Source organism: Galleria mellonella, unplaced genomic scaffold (genome assembly GCF_026898425.1).
Source record: "Galleria mellonella isolate WM207_F2 unplaced genomic scaffold, CSIRO_AGI_GalMel_v1 utg103, whole genome shotgun sequence".
Lineage (NCBI taxonomy): Eukaryota > Metazoa > Arthropoda > Insecta > Lepidoptera > Pyralidae > Galleria > Galleria mellonella.
The window spans coordinates 4,717,595-4,738,083 of NW_026441966.1; the positions used below are offsets into that span (position 1 = coordinate 4,717,595).

At 29.3% G+C, this 20,489-nt stretch overlaps 1 protein-coding gene across 3 annotated transcripts in view; it reads left to right on the forward strand.

Annotated features, from left to right (window-relative positions):
* LOC113517211 (nitric oxide synthase-like) overlaps nt 1–20,489 on the forward strand; it is a 56,058-nt gene that overhangs the window by 30,234 nt on the left and 5,335 nt on the right. For all 3 annotated transcript variants that reach the window (XM_026901802.3, XM_026901801.3, XM_031912310.2), the window contains 12 exons: nt 3,142–3,278; nt 4,023–4,185; nt 9,466–9,557; nt 10,793–10,934; nt 11,845–11,984; nt 12,628–12,802; nt 13,433–13,614; nt 15,175–15,289; nt 16,400–16,630; nt 18,014–18,118; nt 18,925–19,004; nt 19,177–19,280. In XM_026901802.3, the coding sequence (XP_026757603.2) occupies nt 3,142–3,278; nt 4,023–4,185; nt 9,466–9,557; nt 10,793–10,934; nt 11,845–11,984; nt 12,628–12,802; nt 13,433–13,614; nt 15,175–15,289; nt 16,400–16,630; nt 18,014–18,118; nt 18,925–19,004; nt 19,177–19,280 (1,666 nt within the window). The remainder of the gene's footprint in view (nt 1–3,141; nt 3,279–4,022; nt 4,186–9,465; nt 9,558–10,792; nt 10,935–11,844; nt 11,985–12,627; nt 12,803–13,432; nt 13,615–15,174; nt 15,290–16,399; nt 16,631–18,013; nt 18,119–18,924; nt 19,005–19,176; nt 19,281–20,489) is intronic.

A 20,489-nucleotide genomic window follows, 5' to 3' on the forward strand; every position in this document is an offset into this window, starting at 1 on the left:
ATGTCCATTGTACTGCTCATGTCTATAGGCGACGGTTACCACTTTCCATCAGGTGGGTCGTCAGCTTGTTTGCCATTCTAAGTTGTATAAAAAAAAGTCAAGATATAGTCTACCTGTGTACCAAAGATTCAAATCCGTTCAGCAACTTAAGCGTGATTTACAATCATCTATTCAAATTTTCACATTCATAATTTTAGTAAGAATGTTGTGACAGATTCTGATTGATGTGATGTTACTTTATAAACACGATAGATTAACATTACTATTTATAATATCTTTCTAATTTACAAATATTTATACTGAGTCATTCTCATATGGCTGAATACATTTGATTGCAATTTGGTGCAAAGATGGACCATATTCAAGACTGTGCAACTTCACTTTTTCTATGTATTAAATACAGGATATTTTTTATTTTAATTATAGCAGAACCTTATGTCAAAGCTAATAGATACTAACCTCTATATAGTGTCTCTATTTACTAAGCATTTCAAATACTCGTACTAGATGCCATTTGACAGAATATCAAAGGACTTGAGATAGATAGACAATAAAGCTCTAATTGACTTATATACATCTCTCAACTCGTCTCTGTTATAAATAATTGGTTATCGAATATAAGGTATATATTATATAATCCGAAATTAGGCTATTTACCTAAATCCTAAGAATCCTATGCCATAAATTAATATTCATTTATAGATAGAAGTATTTTTTTATAAAATTATATATTAGCATTCTGTGACCATTTATCTGCCATTGACCAAAAAATTACTTAGCTTTTTTTTAGACAAACGGCAGATACATTCGTCAATTTAATTTAATTAAATAATCATCAAGTTCATAGAACTTATAAAATTTTCTATCCTGTTAGATGTGTTATTACAAAACTACGAAAACAACTACAAATCTATTAACCGAATGAAATAAATAAAAAGAGAATGGTGATGATTTGATTTAAATTCAATAAACTCATCAAAGAGATTTTTTACGTCAGCGCTGTGACGTCTGTGATTCTAAAATTATCTTATTAATTAATCAATTTAGAGTTGCGGTCCAAAAATGACCAAAGAGTCACATCGTTAGAGTTTGAAACTTTTTTTTTGTTAAATTTCAAACATCGTCTCTCTCTGGATATATGTAAAAAAATAATAATAATAATATATGTAAAAGAATATAGTTAGTTTAAAGATAAAATATCCTGCTATTTTTGAATATTTATCAAAACATAAGTGCTATAAAACCAAAAATGATCTAACATTTTTTGTTTTTATTATTTTTCAGCCTCCCCTATATTTTAGGAGTAGATATTATTGAAAATGGTTCCTGTTCCGTTTTCAAATTGTAGCTAGACTACTGTACCTACAAGGTCGAGTGCTGGAGTTGTTTATTAAGGAAAAAAAAATGCCAATTAATTTTATTTGTACTTTCTTTTTCTTAAGAATCTTTTCTCCGTTTCTGTCTATTTCACAAACAGTCCAAATTGAATAGGTAATTTAAATAAAGAACGTGACTACACTTGTACTTAACCGAAAACCTATCGATCACAAATTGTGGAATTCGGTACAGAATTAGCAATGTAATCATGTAACGTAATCGGACAAATATTCAGACGAATTTAGAAACTTATTACTTAAGAAAAGCGCTTACTGCACTAGCTTCATTACCTAAGATTTTGTTGTTTGCTGCGAACTTTATGTCTTATTAACGTCATTCGAAAAGGTTCTTATAGTGCACTAATTTGCAACTGCGAATAATTTTACTTTTTTGTTAGAAACATTAAGTACAGAGAGAGAGAGAGAGAGAAAGAGAGAGAGAGAAAGAGAGAGAGAGAAAGAGAGAGAGAGAGACATAATACCATAGTCCTCAGGAATAGTAACGTATGAGTACCATGAATATTACAGTATATTAATCATACAAAGTAGGTACTTTATTTTACGTAAATAAGGTCCCGGATCCAGTTCTTAGTATTATTTTATTTCGTATTACTATTTGATATATTTATTTTATTTATTATTAGTAGAGATCAGATGTTAAAACCGTCTGGTATAATATTTACTAGTCATCATTAATTATAGGCTGATGTAATCTGTCGGTAGAGTTAATATTAAAGTAAAACTACGATACTGCACTATGATTATATCTATTTAATTGTTCTGGTGTTGAATGAATTTTAACATCATTTTTTGTATATTATATGATTAAGTTAGGTTTTCTCCTTCTTACTTACGTTGGTTTTAATATTTGTTTCATCATATATTCTCTATTGATAGTTTTTTTTTTATGTCTTCTCCTATGTTGCCTTCTCTTTTATTGAGTGTTTACTTAATTTGTGAATAGTTGTGTGTTCGGTGTATGAATTGGATGATGAAGAAAGATGTTCAGGTATACTTCACAGCATAGTTAAATTTTTTCTTCTATTATTTTTTGTACTAATTACATATTAAGGCTTAATTATGGTATATGGATTTAAATAGATGACCGCGACTACATCTATACATCTATTTTGATTGTTAATATTTGTTCTTAAGTTAGACTCAATAACTTCGATTCTTGGTAAATTTCGATTTGTGTTACGGACTTCCGATTACGATTTTCTCCAAAAAGGTTTAGTGGTAATGATGGGAAGGGGACGATTGATATTAATAAATATAAAAAAAATAAATAAATAAATAGGTGTAAAAACCTCTTTGAAGTTCCAGACTAATTTTGATACCTTTTGCTAACAAAGAATAACAGCACCGGTTTTATGTCAAAGACATAAACTGAAAATTCAAAAACGGTACATAATCAATTCCGTGGTATAATAATATCCGAATATGAATATATTGTGTAGATAAAATATAAAAAAAAGATAAGTAAATAAATATAAGCACATCACTTCACACTGGCCTTAGGATTTTGTATATCTTAGGATATTGATATGTATCTGACTTTCAAATTAAAAACTTATACAATAAAAAATAAAATTATATTTGAATTTGGAACACATTCAAAATTTCATTTTGGCGCCAACCTGATCTACTGATATTGGTAATGTCAAAATATTATTATAATAAAATGGGGTAACAAATCAATATTTTGTCAATTAACTTACAATTATGACAAGTTTGCAAACTTTTTTATTTCATTTCTTCACAGAACACAAAATGCTCGGAAAAAGTGTGTCAGGCGAGTATAATGGATATCCCGAACCGTGGCGATACTCCAAGGACAGTGGAAGAGGTATTCAAGGATGCCGAATCTTTTCTCAAACAGTACTACGCATCTATACGAAGGTAAGTCAAACTAGTAAACAAAATAATAATAACAATAACAGTTTTCATTGTAAACTAGCCATTCGACCCCACTATGCACTGGTAGAGAGTATTTTCGAAAATAATACATAGATTATATTACTCGTTGATAAGGTAACATTCTGTACGTGAAAGAATTTTTAAAATTTGTTAACTAGTTTTGAGTTTGTTTATTACCCATTAAATAAACAATCAAATCCTACCTCTTTATTAATATCAGTATAGATATTGCTTGAAAAAGTCACAAAATGAGCTGAATCAATACGGGACTAATCCTTGATTGCAAAAATAATTATAAAAATAGGTTTATAATTAATTAATAACATAACAGAACTATAATTGTAGTCGAATTGAGAATATCTTGTTTAAATTTGTATATACATATAATTTAAAATGTCACAATTGTAAAAATTATTTATGGCTTAACATAAATGTCATTTAACTATGGATTGATTGAATCATACTGTATGATTTCCTCAAAATAAATAAATTTATAATATTTTTCCATAAAAAAAAAACAACATTAATCTTAACGATAGTAATATGAAACCATTACGGGAGTAAACTCTATTGTTTGCAAAAAATCATTAATGTCCGTTTATATTTGGCAAAGATATCATATAACACACACACATACACACACACACACACACACACACATAAAATACACTTGAAACGACGTTCTTTTTACAAGTCACTTAAAAATTTATTAATTTTTTTTCTCAGAGAAAATTCCGAAGCGCACACAGGAAGGCTGGAGGAGGTGAAGCGGGAGTTAAATGAAAAAGGAACCTACCAGTTGAAAACTTCCGAATTAGTGTTCGGAGCTAAGTTGGCATGGCGGAACGCTAACAGATGCATCGGTCGGATACAGTGGAAAAAGTTACAAGTGAGTTATTTAGAAATCCCAAATTTGCCCACATTCATTATTTTACCTTTTTTTATACAACTTAGAATGGCAAACAAGCTGACGGCCCACTTGATGGATAGTAGTATCTGTCGCCTATGGACGTGAACAGTACTATAACATATATTGTATATAACAGAGTATACTGTTTTGCTCATAATACTCCCATGTGTTGCCATTCCTGAGGACTAAGGTATTATTAATTCCTATTAAAATACTTATACTATTTTTAAATATTAACTATAGATATGAGCTATCGTTACGCCGCTAAGTTGTATTAAAATCTGTCCAATTTTATAAGGGTAATGTGTGTGAATGAACAATCGCTTCCTACAATTTTATTATATTATTCTTCGGTTAAATTATAAAATATTTAGTTACATTAGTTCAATTAAATAGTTTTATTATTTGATTGCGACTGTATTATAGTGTCGATGTGCAAACGCTGCGATCGACAGCGTAGTGAGCGAGAAGGGTCGCGACCCGCGCAATACTAACATTTATAAGCAGTTATCTCATATGTCTAGTAAAATAGTAAAGAAATTCTTTCGTATAACTATGTTAATTATAATAATATACCTAGAAGTATCAATTGCATATAACACGATCTTTTTAAATTAAGTGTACAGGTATGTCTACGAAAAATCTCAATTTTTTTCTCTTAATAATTTCTTTTGTTTCTTTTTTCTCAATTTTATTTTCTTTGTTAAGAAATATTTTTGTGGTTATAATTAAACATAATCAAGACTCAGCAAACGTAATCAACAGCGAAAAACTCATTTTGTTACAATATGCAAAAAAATCTCAACGTAGGTAATAGATGAACCTGGTAATACTGTGGTGAGACGCCAAAATAAGTCTAGAAATGGAAATGGCTCACGGCAAGAAATACTTATATAGAGCTGGATACAACCTCCTGAAATATATAATTTAGATTTTTTTATTTACTTATGTAGTTATACATAGTAGTTTATTTAGAATAATTTAATTAATAAGATTAATGCATATTACAACGGAACTAGTTATATGTTTTTAATTTCATCAACATCAGTTTCATATATGAAGCATTAATTTTGTAAAGAATATTTAATAAATACTAACTAACATTGCAAATGCCGTTTTGTCCCTACCACCACCTATATTTATAATTTTTTTAGTATTGGGAAAAAACTATTCTATCTCTCAAATTGAACCGAACATCCATGTTCAAAATTAAAATCGGTTAATGTTTTTGGAGATTCAGAGATTAATGTTAACAAGTATCATCACACTAGATTTTTGTATATTAATATTTAACTGACTTTAAAAAAAAGAAAAGACTAAATTTTTTTTGCATATATATTTTTTATGTATGTCCACCGATTTCTCTATCAATGGTGGACCGATATAAATTCTTTTTTATTAGAAGGTAGTCCTTTTGCACCAACTTGATAAAAGGAACCCAAAACAATCGAGGAATTATATAGGCACATATATGATGTTTCATATTTTTTAAAACTAATATTATTGTATAAAAATTTTGATGCTACATCAATGATACTATATTATTACGGACTATGGAAAATTGTTTCATAAAATTAATTTCAATATCTATAAAGTTAGTCTCTTAAAATAAATTCAGCTTTAACATGAATAGAATAAACACTATTTTTATTCGAAAAGTGCGATAAATAGTCTGAACTTCGCAGAATATACCCTTCAAAATTATTGTTATACATATGTATATCAAGATAATATATATTTTGATTACCTCTAATTATTATAAATGATTCGGAATTATATGAATGAACTGAACACTTAATATGAAGACAAATACGTTGCCACTAATAATAGAATGGATTAGTTTTTCTGAAATAGGGAGTATACTTACTGAGTGACTTGCGGTATCCGTTTCCGTTTGGGATTCTACTGAAAAAAAGACGTTAAAGGATGTAGGCACATCGCTGTTGTTGCTCAGAAGTACAAGATGACCTATCGATTTAGGACCTCGTGTGGAAAAGCTTATAATGTAATGACTATATGGTATTATTGGATATTAAAGATCGTTTGCGGCATACCTGACCAAAAATTTGTAATAATTATTAACTCGTATAAGCAAACTCAAAACTCATAAACGGCACTGTCGGTAAATTACTACATTCATTAAAACAAGGAGACAGTCAGTTCGTCTGATTTTTTGTGACTATATTAAGCTACTATTTCGCCTATTCTTAATTGATTTTTACAATTCACTTTTCAATCGATACGGTGTACTTCCGCATTGGTTCTATTTTAAATTTGTGATGATAAATATTGTTGCGAAAAAGTTGGTACGAATGTTTACATATTGCATTGTGCAATTCAATTATAAATTATGAACGCCACAGGTATCCAATGAAATTTGATTGTAGGTATGAACGTGTAATTTTCCTTAGCTCGAACACGAAGTTTTTATCGCGACATCACGACTCGATTCATCGTCCAGTAATATGGCCGTACTATGACATGATGATAGATATTATCAAATAAAAGTATCATTAAAATATGTCGCTATTGAAGTGTTTAATGGTAAAGGATTATATTATTACAGTTTGTCAGTTGATTTGACTTTCAACTATAAGGTATATTTCTTTATATATTGGTGCGAGATGTGGTCAAAATTGGTCATTTAAATAAACATAGTTTAGACACTAATATATTATTCAGTATTACAAAAACGTTTATGTCCATTTTAGCTATTTGTTTATTTTATACACTGTTATTTCGGTAATAAAAAAATCATGAAGATATGTGTATTGAATATGTCAAGTATAAAATGATGGATTAATTGGTAATTTTGTAAATCCCCACAAATGGGAATCTACATACTCTCTTTGTCAGATCATTACGAGTACTTAGACATTCATGTTGTCAATATCGCTCTTAATATCTTCCAAGCAATCGACTTTGTACAAAAGTCGATTGCTTGGGTACCTCTGTCCATTCGTGTTTCAATCGTGAAGCAGTTGTGTTTGCATGGCTGTGTTTCGGTTTGAAGGGTGGGATATGGCGTGAATTTACTGGGTACAGAGGAATAACACCTGAGTCCTCAGGAATGGCAACGCATGGAGGGGTATCATGAGCGAAACAGTATACTCTGTTATGTCCATGGTACTGCTCATATCTATAGGCGACGGTTACCACTTTCCATCAGGTGGGCCGTCAGCTTGTTTACCATTCAAAGTTGAATAAAAAAAAATAATTAAAGGGCACTACAAATTTTCTCTTCTCAACCATTAAAAGATATTATGTTACAATCTACATTATTGATATTATGACTATTATTACGATCTCTTATGATTACTCAATAAAAAGCCCCGTGTCCATTCATAAATATAATACTAACAGCTAATCGTGACTCAGACTTGAAATTTCGTGACTTCAATACTGTAGGTACATAATTAGCTTTAATTAGTTAACATATTTCATTATTTATATACTAATATCAGTAAATTTAAATAGTCCTAAATAATTTATTATTATATTTTTTTATTCACATGGCATTGATATTGAAGTTTTAATGCCCTTTTTAAAGAACTACATGTTATTTCATATGAAACTCATTATATAAGTATATTACATTAGGTAAGTACGTACAACTATATAAGTTTCCAATGCAACTATAATCCAATTTTATCGTTTTTTTTTTAGTACAAACATTCTTGCTTATTTATAATAATTGTAATGTAACAATTCAACTACTGAAATAGAAAATTACACAACATACCGACAAAGTTCACACAGTCATTTGTTGACCTATCAAAAGTCTGCGAACAACCGACTGCGGACCGCTTAAGGGTGAAGGGTTTATTTAATTTTTGGCATGTGTAATTTATACCTGACATCCACTGTTCGATAAAAAAAAAACTTAGCAAATTATTACGAGACATCAAAATACCTAATTAATGTTTCGCTTTTTAAAAATCTTTGTATTGCATAGTATAGATAACTATTTGAAATGTAGTTGACAGGTTCTCGATTTGCTTTTAATTTTGTATATAAGGTAATAAATACCTTAGTTATTTGTAACCAGATTTCAATAGTTATATTTTAAATGTATAGGATTTATTCTCCTTTTAAATGCGATACGGTGATTATAGTCATTATTTTCACATGGCAATATAAGAGAATATGAATAAGAAAAAATATTTAGTTTAAAATATGTCATATAAAATATCTCATAGCTTGCCAATCACTGTACATCGGACGTAACGAACTTGTTTAGGATATTTCTTACCGCAAAGAGTCGCATATAAAGTTTTAATTAGGGTTACAAAGCTACATTTTCCAAGTTTATAACGAGACATAAACGGGTTGGCATTAAGCCTGTATCATAATGTATTTATAATATCTAATTAGCTAAGAATATTTACCAATAAAATGTTTTCAATATCTGGTAATACTGGATTATCTATTTTAGTGTATCAAGTTATGTAAATAAAACTAAGTTCCAGGCTTTAGTCCTTACATGTATCTTTTTGAATCTAATAAAGCAACTAAATTTGAGTAAAGATAGATTGAATAAACTATATAGGTGATTTAAAAAATAATACACAGCTATAACGTAGTAAATGTATGTTAATATGCTATCACTTCTTTTTGATCCCTTATTCAATTCGTGAGAATTCAATTCGTAAGAATTGAATAAGGGATTTCGACAATACAATGCAAGAGAAGGAAAATTCGAAACGAAACCCTATACCAAACCATCTGGTCCCTGTAGTAATAGTAGGGTAACATTCTTTTTTTATAAGGGGGTGGGGGAACCTTTGTATAGCTTGTGAAAATACTTGCTTACCTTACAAAGATTATAAATGTGAAACAAAATTTGAAGTAAGCTGTTAAGGCACTAAGAACAAATAATGTTCTTAATGTCTTATAGTGCCTTAATGTCTTAACTAATCACTATGAAGAATATATTGACTGTTTTTCATTTCAGCCACGTGGACTAATTTGCGGATAAAAGATTATTATGAATACTTATTTATGTTTTAATATAATATATAAAAATTCTTTTTATCGAGATTGTAATGAAATTTTGTAAATTTGTCTTAAAATGTAACTTATATAGATGGATCATATAGATTATGTCCTAAATCAATGTTGGCCGAGTCAGATAAATAAAAAAAAAAAATCTAAAATCTATAGTTTTTAATGTTCCCTCCCTATTGAGAATGCAAGAAGTGCAGTAAAATACAACTTTAATAGATTGAGTATTGTAATATTTTTGTTTTCTTTTATTAGATATTCGATTGCAGAGAAGTAACCACAGCGAGTGGAATGTTCGAGGCGCTCTGTAATCATATCAAATACGCTACAAATAAAGGAAATATAAGGTAAGAACTAAGTTTCAGCGTGAAGAATAATATTTTTCAAAGACAAATATCATTTACATTTCTAGATATTCTTTATCAACTTATTTGTTAGGAAGTGAACTAGTTATTTTTGTTGTCAATTAACAACAAGGAAGAAAACTTTTTTGTGACAACATTAAAATGATAGTGTTTAGTTCACAGAAGGAAATAAAACACTGTCGATTCCACAAAGAATTATCAAAATCATAAAAATCTATGTATATGTTAAGCTATTTTTTTTTAATGGATGATGATGGAATGGATCACCTGCGCTCAAAGCACCAGTGAAGAATGTTAGGTAAGAATGAATAGACAGGTCAGTTTGTCCATCATGATGAATTCACTTTGAATAGAACACAATAATTTTCGTTTGCTAGCAACGGGGCTACTAATCCCCATTATTAACAATTCCTTACTCCCCCCCCATCCCTATTTTACGCTATTATATCTTTGTCAATATTGATACGATATATAAAGATAGGGTTCATTCTATTGTTTGTTCCATATATTGTCTAAAAAATGCGAGCCAACAGTGTTTTATGCTATGAAAGTTTATAAATATTTATGTCACTAAATCAATTTGAAATCATTCTATCTTATTCCATATTAGCAAATAGAACATTATTTATACTTATTTGTGTGATCTCCGTAATAGACGAAATAGTATTATTTAAAATAATTTAAAAAGAGTTAAGATTAATTTTTTGTAATGTATAAAATCAAGTAATTCTTGAATTCAATTTTAAATATTTTTTCACCTGTCAACAATGTGAAAACTACATTATTAGCGAGAAACATGGGCTGGAACAGTAACTTTAACAGAATTAAAAAAAAGGAGGTTTTCATTTCGGTTATATTTTTTTTTATGTTTGTTACCTCATAATTCCGTTCGTTATAAACTGATACGGATAATTCTTATTTTATCTGAAAGGATATACTTACAGATTAGGCCTATAGAAATGTTATTAAAATCGGTATGCTAATTTACTTTAAAAATCAAAATAACTAGTATTGCCACAATTTAAATCAGTTTTTTTTTGTGAAAAACAATCCTTAGACTTATTGTACAATACATTCGAGAGCCTTACACTATTTGTGCAATAATGTTAGGACGGATGACTATTGTTTAATAAAATTGCCTTAATTCTGAAGTAGAAACGAAGACATCTGTGTTTTGTAAATGTAATTATAATAATGATGTTTTTAATTAAATTCAGGTCAGCAATAACAATATTCCCGCAACGCACAGACGGCAAGCATGACTACAGGATATGGAATCCGCAGCTAATCAGCTATGCTGGTTACTTGGAGCCAGATGGTTCTGTACTGGGAGATCCGGCGCGAGTCGAATTTACTGAGGTATTAAATTTATCATATACATTCATACATACCTACATATAACCTATCCTATATAACATATCCGTTTACTTATTTCACAATATGACTATGAAAGAAAATAAATAACATTATTTAATTTATATCAACAAATTATATGAGGACAGATTATATACAAACATACTGACGGACTGCGTAATGGAAATTGGTAACCTTTACTTTCAAATATGAACAGCATTATAAAGTTCATAGAACATATTATGACATCCAAGGTACCCTCATTCGTCGACGTTCCCAAGGGCTGAGATATTATGCTACTATAACCTATAATTGCACTAATATATTTTATCTATAAAAACCGATACAGCCATGAAAGTATGGCTTTTTGATGACAAACAAAAGTGAGATAAAGGTATGTTTGTAGAATTTTGTACAGTCTCTTTCTTATGCAAAAGTTCGTTTACAGAGACTGACACAAATTTTTCTTTGCAATACGTTTGTACGTTGTCGCTTTATCTCGAGAGAAACTATCATTGTACTTGAATATTCAAGGTTAGCACAAGAGCCTTTTTACCGCATCAGTTACAACTTTCCTTACTTTTGAGTATATCGGTCATTTCATTTTTACTGCGCATAACTTTTTTTCAATCTTAATATTCATCGAATTTTCTATAGTGTATACATACATACATACATACATACATTTGAATAACTAGATATAGTGATAGCTGGTATGTATCTAATTTACAATTTATTAAAACTACACCAACATTCTTGTTACATTGACCATTAATTGACGTTAATTATTTAGCGTCAATGTTACCTATATCTGTACATGAATCTGAGTGGCAGTTTACACAAATGACTAGATGGTCATTTATGTAAACGGCCAATATAATAATTAAAATTAATTATTATGGCATTGTGTCTTTAGATCTGCATTAGACTTGGCTGGAAGCCACCTCGCACTGCATGGGATATATTGCCTCTAGTGCTGTCAGCAGATGGCAAAGATCCCGAGTACTTCGAAATCCCACGGGAAATTATTATGGAAGTGAAAATGGAACACCCCAAGTAAGTTGCTGCTGTATAATATTAATCCTAATCCACTGACACCGCATTCCCATGAAATGTATGTTTATATGTGTGTTATACATGTATGTGTTTATACAAGATGAAATTTAAATAATTAGCGCCCTTCTAAGGGAATGTTCTACTTTTGAATCTGAATATTTGTTCTAAAGTAAAAAAACGAACGATAATTATAACTTTTTGTCACTGTGCAACTCTTTATTTCTTTGTTGAAAGTGTTCTATTTCACTAGTAGAACGAGATATTTGTTTGTTTTTTCTTTAAAATATGAATGTAGATTATTTGGATTACATCTTGCTATTTCTCAAATATATGTAATAAAACAAATACTATAGACAATATTATTTTAATATTAAATGGATATTATTCATTATTAATATAATACAGTTATACGGGGGTTTGAACAGTTTTTTATCAATTTCCTACTTTAGTTACATTCCGATAATAAAAATCATCTTTGTATTTTTCCCCCTAATTTTTATATTTATTTAAGACACGAGGTCTTGGGTGTTTTTTGTTTTCTTAATAGTTTTTTAAATATTTTTTTTTACATATTTTTCTTTGTTATTTTTGTATAAGGTGTTTATTTATTTATGTTTTTGCACACATTCAAATATGTCTACAGGTATGATTGGTTCAAAGAGCTAGGCTTACGCTGGTACGCGTTGCCTGCGGTTTCCAACATGAGACTGGACTGCGGTGGTCTGGAATTTACGGGCACCGCTTTCAATGGCTGGTACATGGGAACAGAGATCGGTTGTCGCAACTTCAGTGACGCCAACCGATTAAATGTTATCGAGGTAAGAATTTTTTATGCAATTAAATGATTGATTGATTGATTATGAAAGTGATTAATTGATCTCTTCCTAATATTATAAATGTAAAAGTTTGTAAGGCATTTTGGATGCTTGGATATTTAGATCTTCGGAAGTTTTTTTTTATTTTAAAGGGATTTGAAAATATTTTTGGAACAGATGAACTATGTCATAGATTAACACACAGGGTACTTTATATAAAATTTCAAGAGGGTAAAACTGTAAAATGCAGCTACTATTGCAAATGTGAAAATTTGTAAATATGTTTATATGTTTAGTACTCAATCATGTCTAAATAGCTAAATGAATATGAATTATATTACCATGGTGACCCTGGATACGTAAAATATTTACTACAGAGACACATCTTACTCTTCAGAATTGGCTACGTTTGAACATGAAGAATACCATGTTACATCACAATGTTTTCTGTAACGTAACATGGTATTCTTCATGTTTATAAGTAACGTTTAAAATTTTTCATTAAGAGGTTTATCCGGTTAAACACCAAAGTTATAAGTTGTATAAAAAAATCTCAAAATCACGAGGGAAAAGTCTGTGGAATACTGTATACTAATATTCTATAAAATTAAAAAACAATTTATTTATTCACAGACAGTAGCAACAAAAATGGGTTTGGATACGAATTCGTATGTGTCTCTCTGGAAGGACAGTGCTCTGGTCGAAGTCAATATAGCAGTACTGCACAGTTTCCACAGAGACAACGTCTCTATAGTGGACCACCATTCCGCTTCTGAGCAATTCATAAAACATTTGGACAATGAAAACAAAAGCAGGTTTGTTTATTTTTAATTATATTTGAATTATTCATAACAATTTAGAACGGTTACTGTCGAAACCAATTCCAAATACTCGATATTGTAATTGTAACGTTTCGCACTCAAAATACTTGTGACATATCAGATTCATTACGCAATTATTATTAAATAAATTAAAGATATATTATTAAATATTTAAAATAAATATTTAAATTTTGTATTGTTTACGTTATTTGGACAGATACATTTTTTTATACCACTAATGTGCCAAACACCTGATGGTAAGCGGTTATTGTAGTCTATGTATGCTTGCATTACCGCGCTCGTTGCTGATCCTGAAGAAACCCCTTTTTACCCCTTTTTTGAAGAACCCCATGCTGTAGTCTCATGGAAAAACCTCGATGTATACATGTTAATTTCAACGTGATTTTGATTCTAACCCAAATTATGTATGTGATGTTTTAAGTATACAGTACAATATTATAATTGCCACTTGATACACAAAGTTATAAATTAATCATAGAATATGGCTTGAATATGGTTTAATTTACAAACTGAATTATAACAGAAAAATATTTGTAAAAATGGGTAAGTAGTACATAAATGGGGAATTAAGTGAGCTTTAAATTTTGCTAAATACATTCCATTTGCAAATTGTTTTTATAAAGTCTAATTAACTGCTCTGAAATATAGAATACAGTAAGAGAAAATAATGAAAAAATATACTTAATTACTTTAATGAAATTATATAAAAAGTTTTTTTCAATGTCGTATGTATTAAAAAAATAATTTAATTTCAAGATTTTGGGATTGTTGCGAAATATTGTATAGTTCACTCTATTTAGACTCTTATAGTGTCTAATGAAGAGTAATCGTAGTTAATTAAAGATTATTAAAATATTATTTGAGTGCCTAAATTTGAAGCAGCACAATATTAATTTAACTCAAGTACCATAAATTATAATAAAAAAAACTAAGACGAGTAAGTCTATTTGTATTATTCTGGCTATTTTCTATATATATGAGTATGTATGTATGTATATATAAAAATATATTTGAATGTCTATCAGTTACAATAAAATGATACTATAAGACTTTACAGTGTCATAATAGTAACAAAACTTTTAACTGTTCATTAAAAATAATAAAAAGGTACCAAAGAAATGTACTTTAAAAAACTAAGGTATATTTTTTCAAATAAAAAAATAATTATTGAATCAGTTTAAAACTTACGGAGTTATAAAGTAACAAACGTTAAAAAATTACAAGCAAATATAGAACTCCCTTTTTTCGAAGTCTGTTGAAAATAATAGCAATTTCTGTTAATAAATGTTTGTTTGTAATTTATTCTAATGGAGAACCAAACTTCCCGGGTTCGGTTAGGGTATTCATTTTTATATAAATCAATATGCTACCTACCATATGGTAGAAAGCCTTAAATATCTATTTCTAAAGGATTTTTTATTTTTTAATTTTAAAATAAAAATATTTGTTTTTATTTTAAAATTTTAAAATAAAAATTTTTATTTAAAAATGTTGAATTGAATTGTTGTCACTTAATATTGGAATAATTTTTAGAGGAGGATGTCCTGCCGATTGGATCTGGATAGTACCGCCAATGTCTTCGTCTTTGACTGCTGTGTTTCATCAGGAAATGGCACTATACAATATGAGACCTTCTTATGATTATCAAGTAAGTAGTCACTGTTATATTATAAATGTTAAAGTGAGCTTGTATTTTAGTTACATCTTGGCGCCTCAGCTCAACTAACCGTCGTAAAATTGGATATATATGTAGTATTTGAGATAAAGAATATAGATTTTGTTTTGTATATTTCACTAGCTATATATCCAGCGAATTCATTCGCGTGAATCAGTGTATAAAGAATCACATGTACTAAATTAGGATGTAACCTACCCGTGTATTAAATTTCATTCAAATTCAATAGTTTTTTCTTGAAAGAGTTACAAATATCCATCCATACATCCATCGTTACAAACTTCCCATTTATTATATTAAAAGAATATCCTATCACATTAATATTATAAATGCAATATATATATATTCTACGTCTACAGTTTTTGTCGCATTCCATAACAGACTAAATTTTATCCCGGTCTATCTATGTACACGTCAACGTCACGTGGACGAAGTTGCGGGTGAACACTAGTAATTATATAATTTTACATCATGATTATACCGTCTATTGTTTTCATTCTCTTGTATTATCTAGTTTCCTTTTACGACATTCTGGAGATGAAAAGGAGTAATGATATATTGTGTTCTTACACCGTCACTATACAGGCACTGAAATAATTGTATTTCGAGCCATAATACGAGTTCTTAATTAAACTATATATATACATATACATATATATAATCTTTTTTTATCTTATAAGGTATTAAGACTTCATATCTTATGTAAAAATGTAAAAAATATTTTTTTTTATAAACTAGGTTTCATTTTATTGAAAGTTCCAAATTTGAAAAGAACCTAATCGATTACGTTTGAGACGAAATTATAAATGTATAATAAAATTTTTATAATTTGCTAATGCAATTTTAAATATTAATATAAAAATTATATTAAAATATATGATGACAACTGTTATCTTTAATAGTATCATCATTATATCAGCCTTTAACTGTCTTCTACTGAACACAGAATTATGAAATTAAGGGGAGACCCTTTACTGTTATCCCTTTAATAATATAATCGATGTAATTGTTAAAGAAGAAAATAGAAAAACAAAATGAATTTTATTTCAATAAATTTTCAAACCAACTCGATAATACTTGAAGGAACCCGCATGGAAGACTCACAAATGGAGCAAGACCGACGGCAACAAGACTGTTCATAGGAAATTCCACTTCAAGCAGATTGCGAGAGCCGTGAAGTTTACTTCCAAATTGTTTGGTCGAGCTCTCTCTAAGCGCATCAAAGCGACCATACTGTACGCCACAGAAACAGGCAAATCTGAACAGTATGCCAAAGAGTTGGGGACTATATTTGGACACGCCTTCAATGCACAGGTAAAATCTTGTACAATAACTTAATTTCAACAATACGACACCGAGGTACTTGTTGGTGAAATACAGCAATGCAAGTATATGGGATATATTTAAGAAAAATTTATATGAGGACTGTCTGTGACTTCTTGGCTCCTAAACGAATGAACTATTTATAATGCGATTTTTTGTTTGAAAGCTGATATAATCGAAATGATTCTTAGTTACAACATGATTAGGTGTTTCAGGGGTTACTTAAATGTTTAATTATTTTAAATTTTATCTGTCTGTTTGTATGTTTATTCCTGTATCACATAAAAACTACTGTACAAAATTGGATTCGATTTTCACAGTAGTATTCGCAGAAATTTAACAAAAACTAGTATATATTTTATCTTGATATGCCATCTAAAAGTGACCGCTTACCATCAGGTGGGCCGTATGTTTGATTGCAACCTCAGTGGTATATAAAATTACCTATTTCAATACTTATCTACTATTTTTGAAATCCATACATATGAATTAGCGGGAAAAATGCTAGTTACAAATAGAAACTGATGTATTTTTATTTTCTACAATCCAATATGTATTAGTTGAGTTAAATGCTTTTTTTACAACATATGATTATTTTGCGAATGAAGCCTTCTATCAAGCTCGAAACTAATCAGACATCCTCGAAGTTTATCATAAGTAATCAGACATCCTCGAAGTTAAATATGTACTGGTAATATACATATAAATAATTCTCTATATCATCCTCATTTAATGATTTTATAAGATTCTTTTGAACTTTTAACCAACTTTTAAAAATCTAAAATAATCCTATGTAACCACTAAATATTGCACATTATTAAAAGTAGTTTTTTTTTTTATGTAAAGAATAACCCCGTTTGCGCAACCAGTATACGCAGGAGGGGCACCAGTGAGGAATGATAAGTGAGGATGAAAAGCCAGTTAGCTCATTGCGATGAATTCATTTGGAGGTGAACATGGTGGTTTCCAGACGAAACTGTGAAGAAGTCGACCTAACATATATATTGCCAGCAATGGGGCTATTAATCCCTATTACTAACAACCTTTTTTCGCTTCAATATTTTTATGTTATACTTTACTAGTTCTACATTATGGTATTATTAAAGATTTACAGATTTCTGGGAATGCCATAAGGGCGTTATTTACGTATATAACGTAGTTATGCACCTAATAATAATAGACCGTTGAGATTGTGAAAAAAACCAGTACTCTAATTACGAACTCAAAATTCCTCCAAATATCAACATTCAGTATTATTTAACCACGATTTTATACATAATTTTCTGATCCTAACAAAAAAGAAAAACAGCCGGGATTAATAACACCAGGAAGAAGAAGAATCTACACAATCATACAACAATATTTCTTTTGCAGGTTCACTGCATGTCAGATTACGATGTGTTCTCTATAGAACACGAAACTCTAGTCTTGATTGTGACGTCGACATTTGGTAACGGCGAACCCCCTGCTAATGGAGAGGTGAGTTTTCCTTTAAAGTGTTCCTTCAAACAAAACACATTATTGCAACGAATATTAAACATGTATTTACTTACAATTATATAAAAGTCATCTGTATGGTTAATTTTCTCCCATACATGTGCTTGCATATAAGTACATGTTTTTATTTGAACTAGGTATTTTATCTTTAGCTGTACGGTTTTTATCCTTGAACATTCTACAGTTTTCTTTTAGCTTCTCAAAAGTTGACTGAAAGAGATCTCTCTGTGGGATAAGTTCGTCATTGTATATAAAATCATTTAATGTGTCTAATGGAAATTATGTACATAAAAAGATTTTACAGTACTATACAATTATGAGTATGTATAGAGATATTACTATAGTCCTCTGAATTAGCAAAGTATTAGGAGTAATATTCATGTCTAAGGCGACGGTTACCATCATGTAGAGAGTATCAGGTTATTTGCCATTTTAATTTCGAACAAAGTTTAGAAATATTATACAAATGTGAAAATTATATTCGAATGATAATTATATATTATGATTATTGAGTAATAAAAAAAAAAAAAAACAAAATGAGCCCGTTTTTGAACCCGCATCATTTACGCTATGGGACTAGTACCTTTACCAGTTAAATTACCGCTTTATTGGTATATAATTTATTGATTTCATTCCATCCGCTTCGAAATTTTCCAATCACACAATAATTAATTGGAATAAGATTTCCATATTTTAATAATATTATTTTTGTAACAATTTGCAATTACTAAAATTACCAAATGTCTAATATATTCGTAAATAAATGTGTTTTATTTTTTAATTAACAGGATTTCGCTAAACATCTTTTCCAAATGTTGTATAATGAGAGGAAAAGTCAAGAGGATGGGCATGACGCGTATAATCCTGGGTAAGCGTTTGGGATTCATTTAATTATATTAATCTGTGTATAATTACAATTAAAATTTGGATTTTATGCTTTAATACCTTTGGGTATAATTTTTATTTTTTAATTCGCTATCTTTATGCCAGATTCATTATATTTTGTTTTAGTATTATTTTAATGTTTTTTTTTTTTGCAGTAATTATAAACTACCAACACCAAAGTCTTTAATGCGTACAAACAGTTTAATGGCACCTAATATTGATTATAAGAAACAGTTGTCGCGTTTGGAATCGAACAAAAGTGAGTATAGTGTTATTAATTAAACATATAAATTTCAAATAGAAATATATTTTATAATAACTTTTGCATGTGGTTTTATCTATTTTGTAGAAAAATGTCGTCGCAAAAACATATTATATTATAACATTTGTTTAGGTACATTTTTATATTCAAAAAGTTTTTTATTTTTATCATTCAGGTTTCAGTCAACTAAAACTTGATTAATAAAAATAAACAACTTTAATTTACAAATTTACTTCTTTATTAATTTTAGTATTTACTTTTTTTAAATATTTATTAATTTTACTTTTTTTTACAAATGTGAAATATTATTAAATGTGAAAGTTTGTAAAGATTTTTGGATGTTTGTTACTTGTTTGAACGTCTGAACATTTTAATGAATCACTCTCCCTTAGTTAACATATAAAATACTTTATATAATGATATATGCAAGAAAAGCTACAAGAAATAACCACTTTGTTACAATATTATAATATTTACCTTAATTTAATTTGTTACAATTTTAACTCCCTTATAATTTTACTTCATTATCTGTTGGTCTGTCTATTACAAGATGCCAGAGCCAAACGGCTTGAGATTTGGCAGAGGTCGAGCTAGAAATTTGGCAAGTACAGGCGTACTAAGGCTCTGAATTATGTTATGGATAAAGATCTTATTAATTACTAAGTAATATAAGTCGAGAGATGTAATTTAGCAAAAAAACTCACAATTTGTGTAAGGTTGATAGAAAATTATGAAATTAAAGAAAGGAAAACAGCAAAATTTACTTTCTATACATTGTCTTATTTAAAAAATGCACATTTATATATTCGTTGATTTCTAGCAATATACTTATAGTATAATTTTTTTTATACCACTGAGGTGGCAAACAACCATACGGCCCACCTGATGGTAAGCGGATTTTGTAGCTTATGAACGCCTGCAATACCAGGGGTATTACACGCGTGTTGCCGACCCTGTAGAGACCTCTTTCTCCCCCTTTTGAAATACCCCATGCTGCAGTCTCTTAGAAAAACTTCGACAGGAAGCTCATTTCATAACTTGAGTGTTCATGGGAGAAAACATCTCTGTAACTATAGGGAAAATATAAAAATATAGTGCAAGTATTATATGTAATATAGAGTGAGTGGAAGCAGGGCAGATCTTTATGGCAGTCAATATGGAGGGTCTATGTTCTACAATGGACAGGTAAAGGCTCACATAATGTCG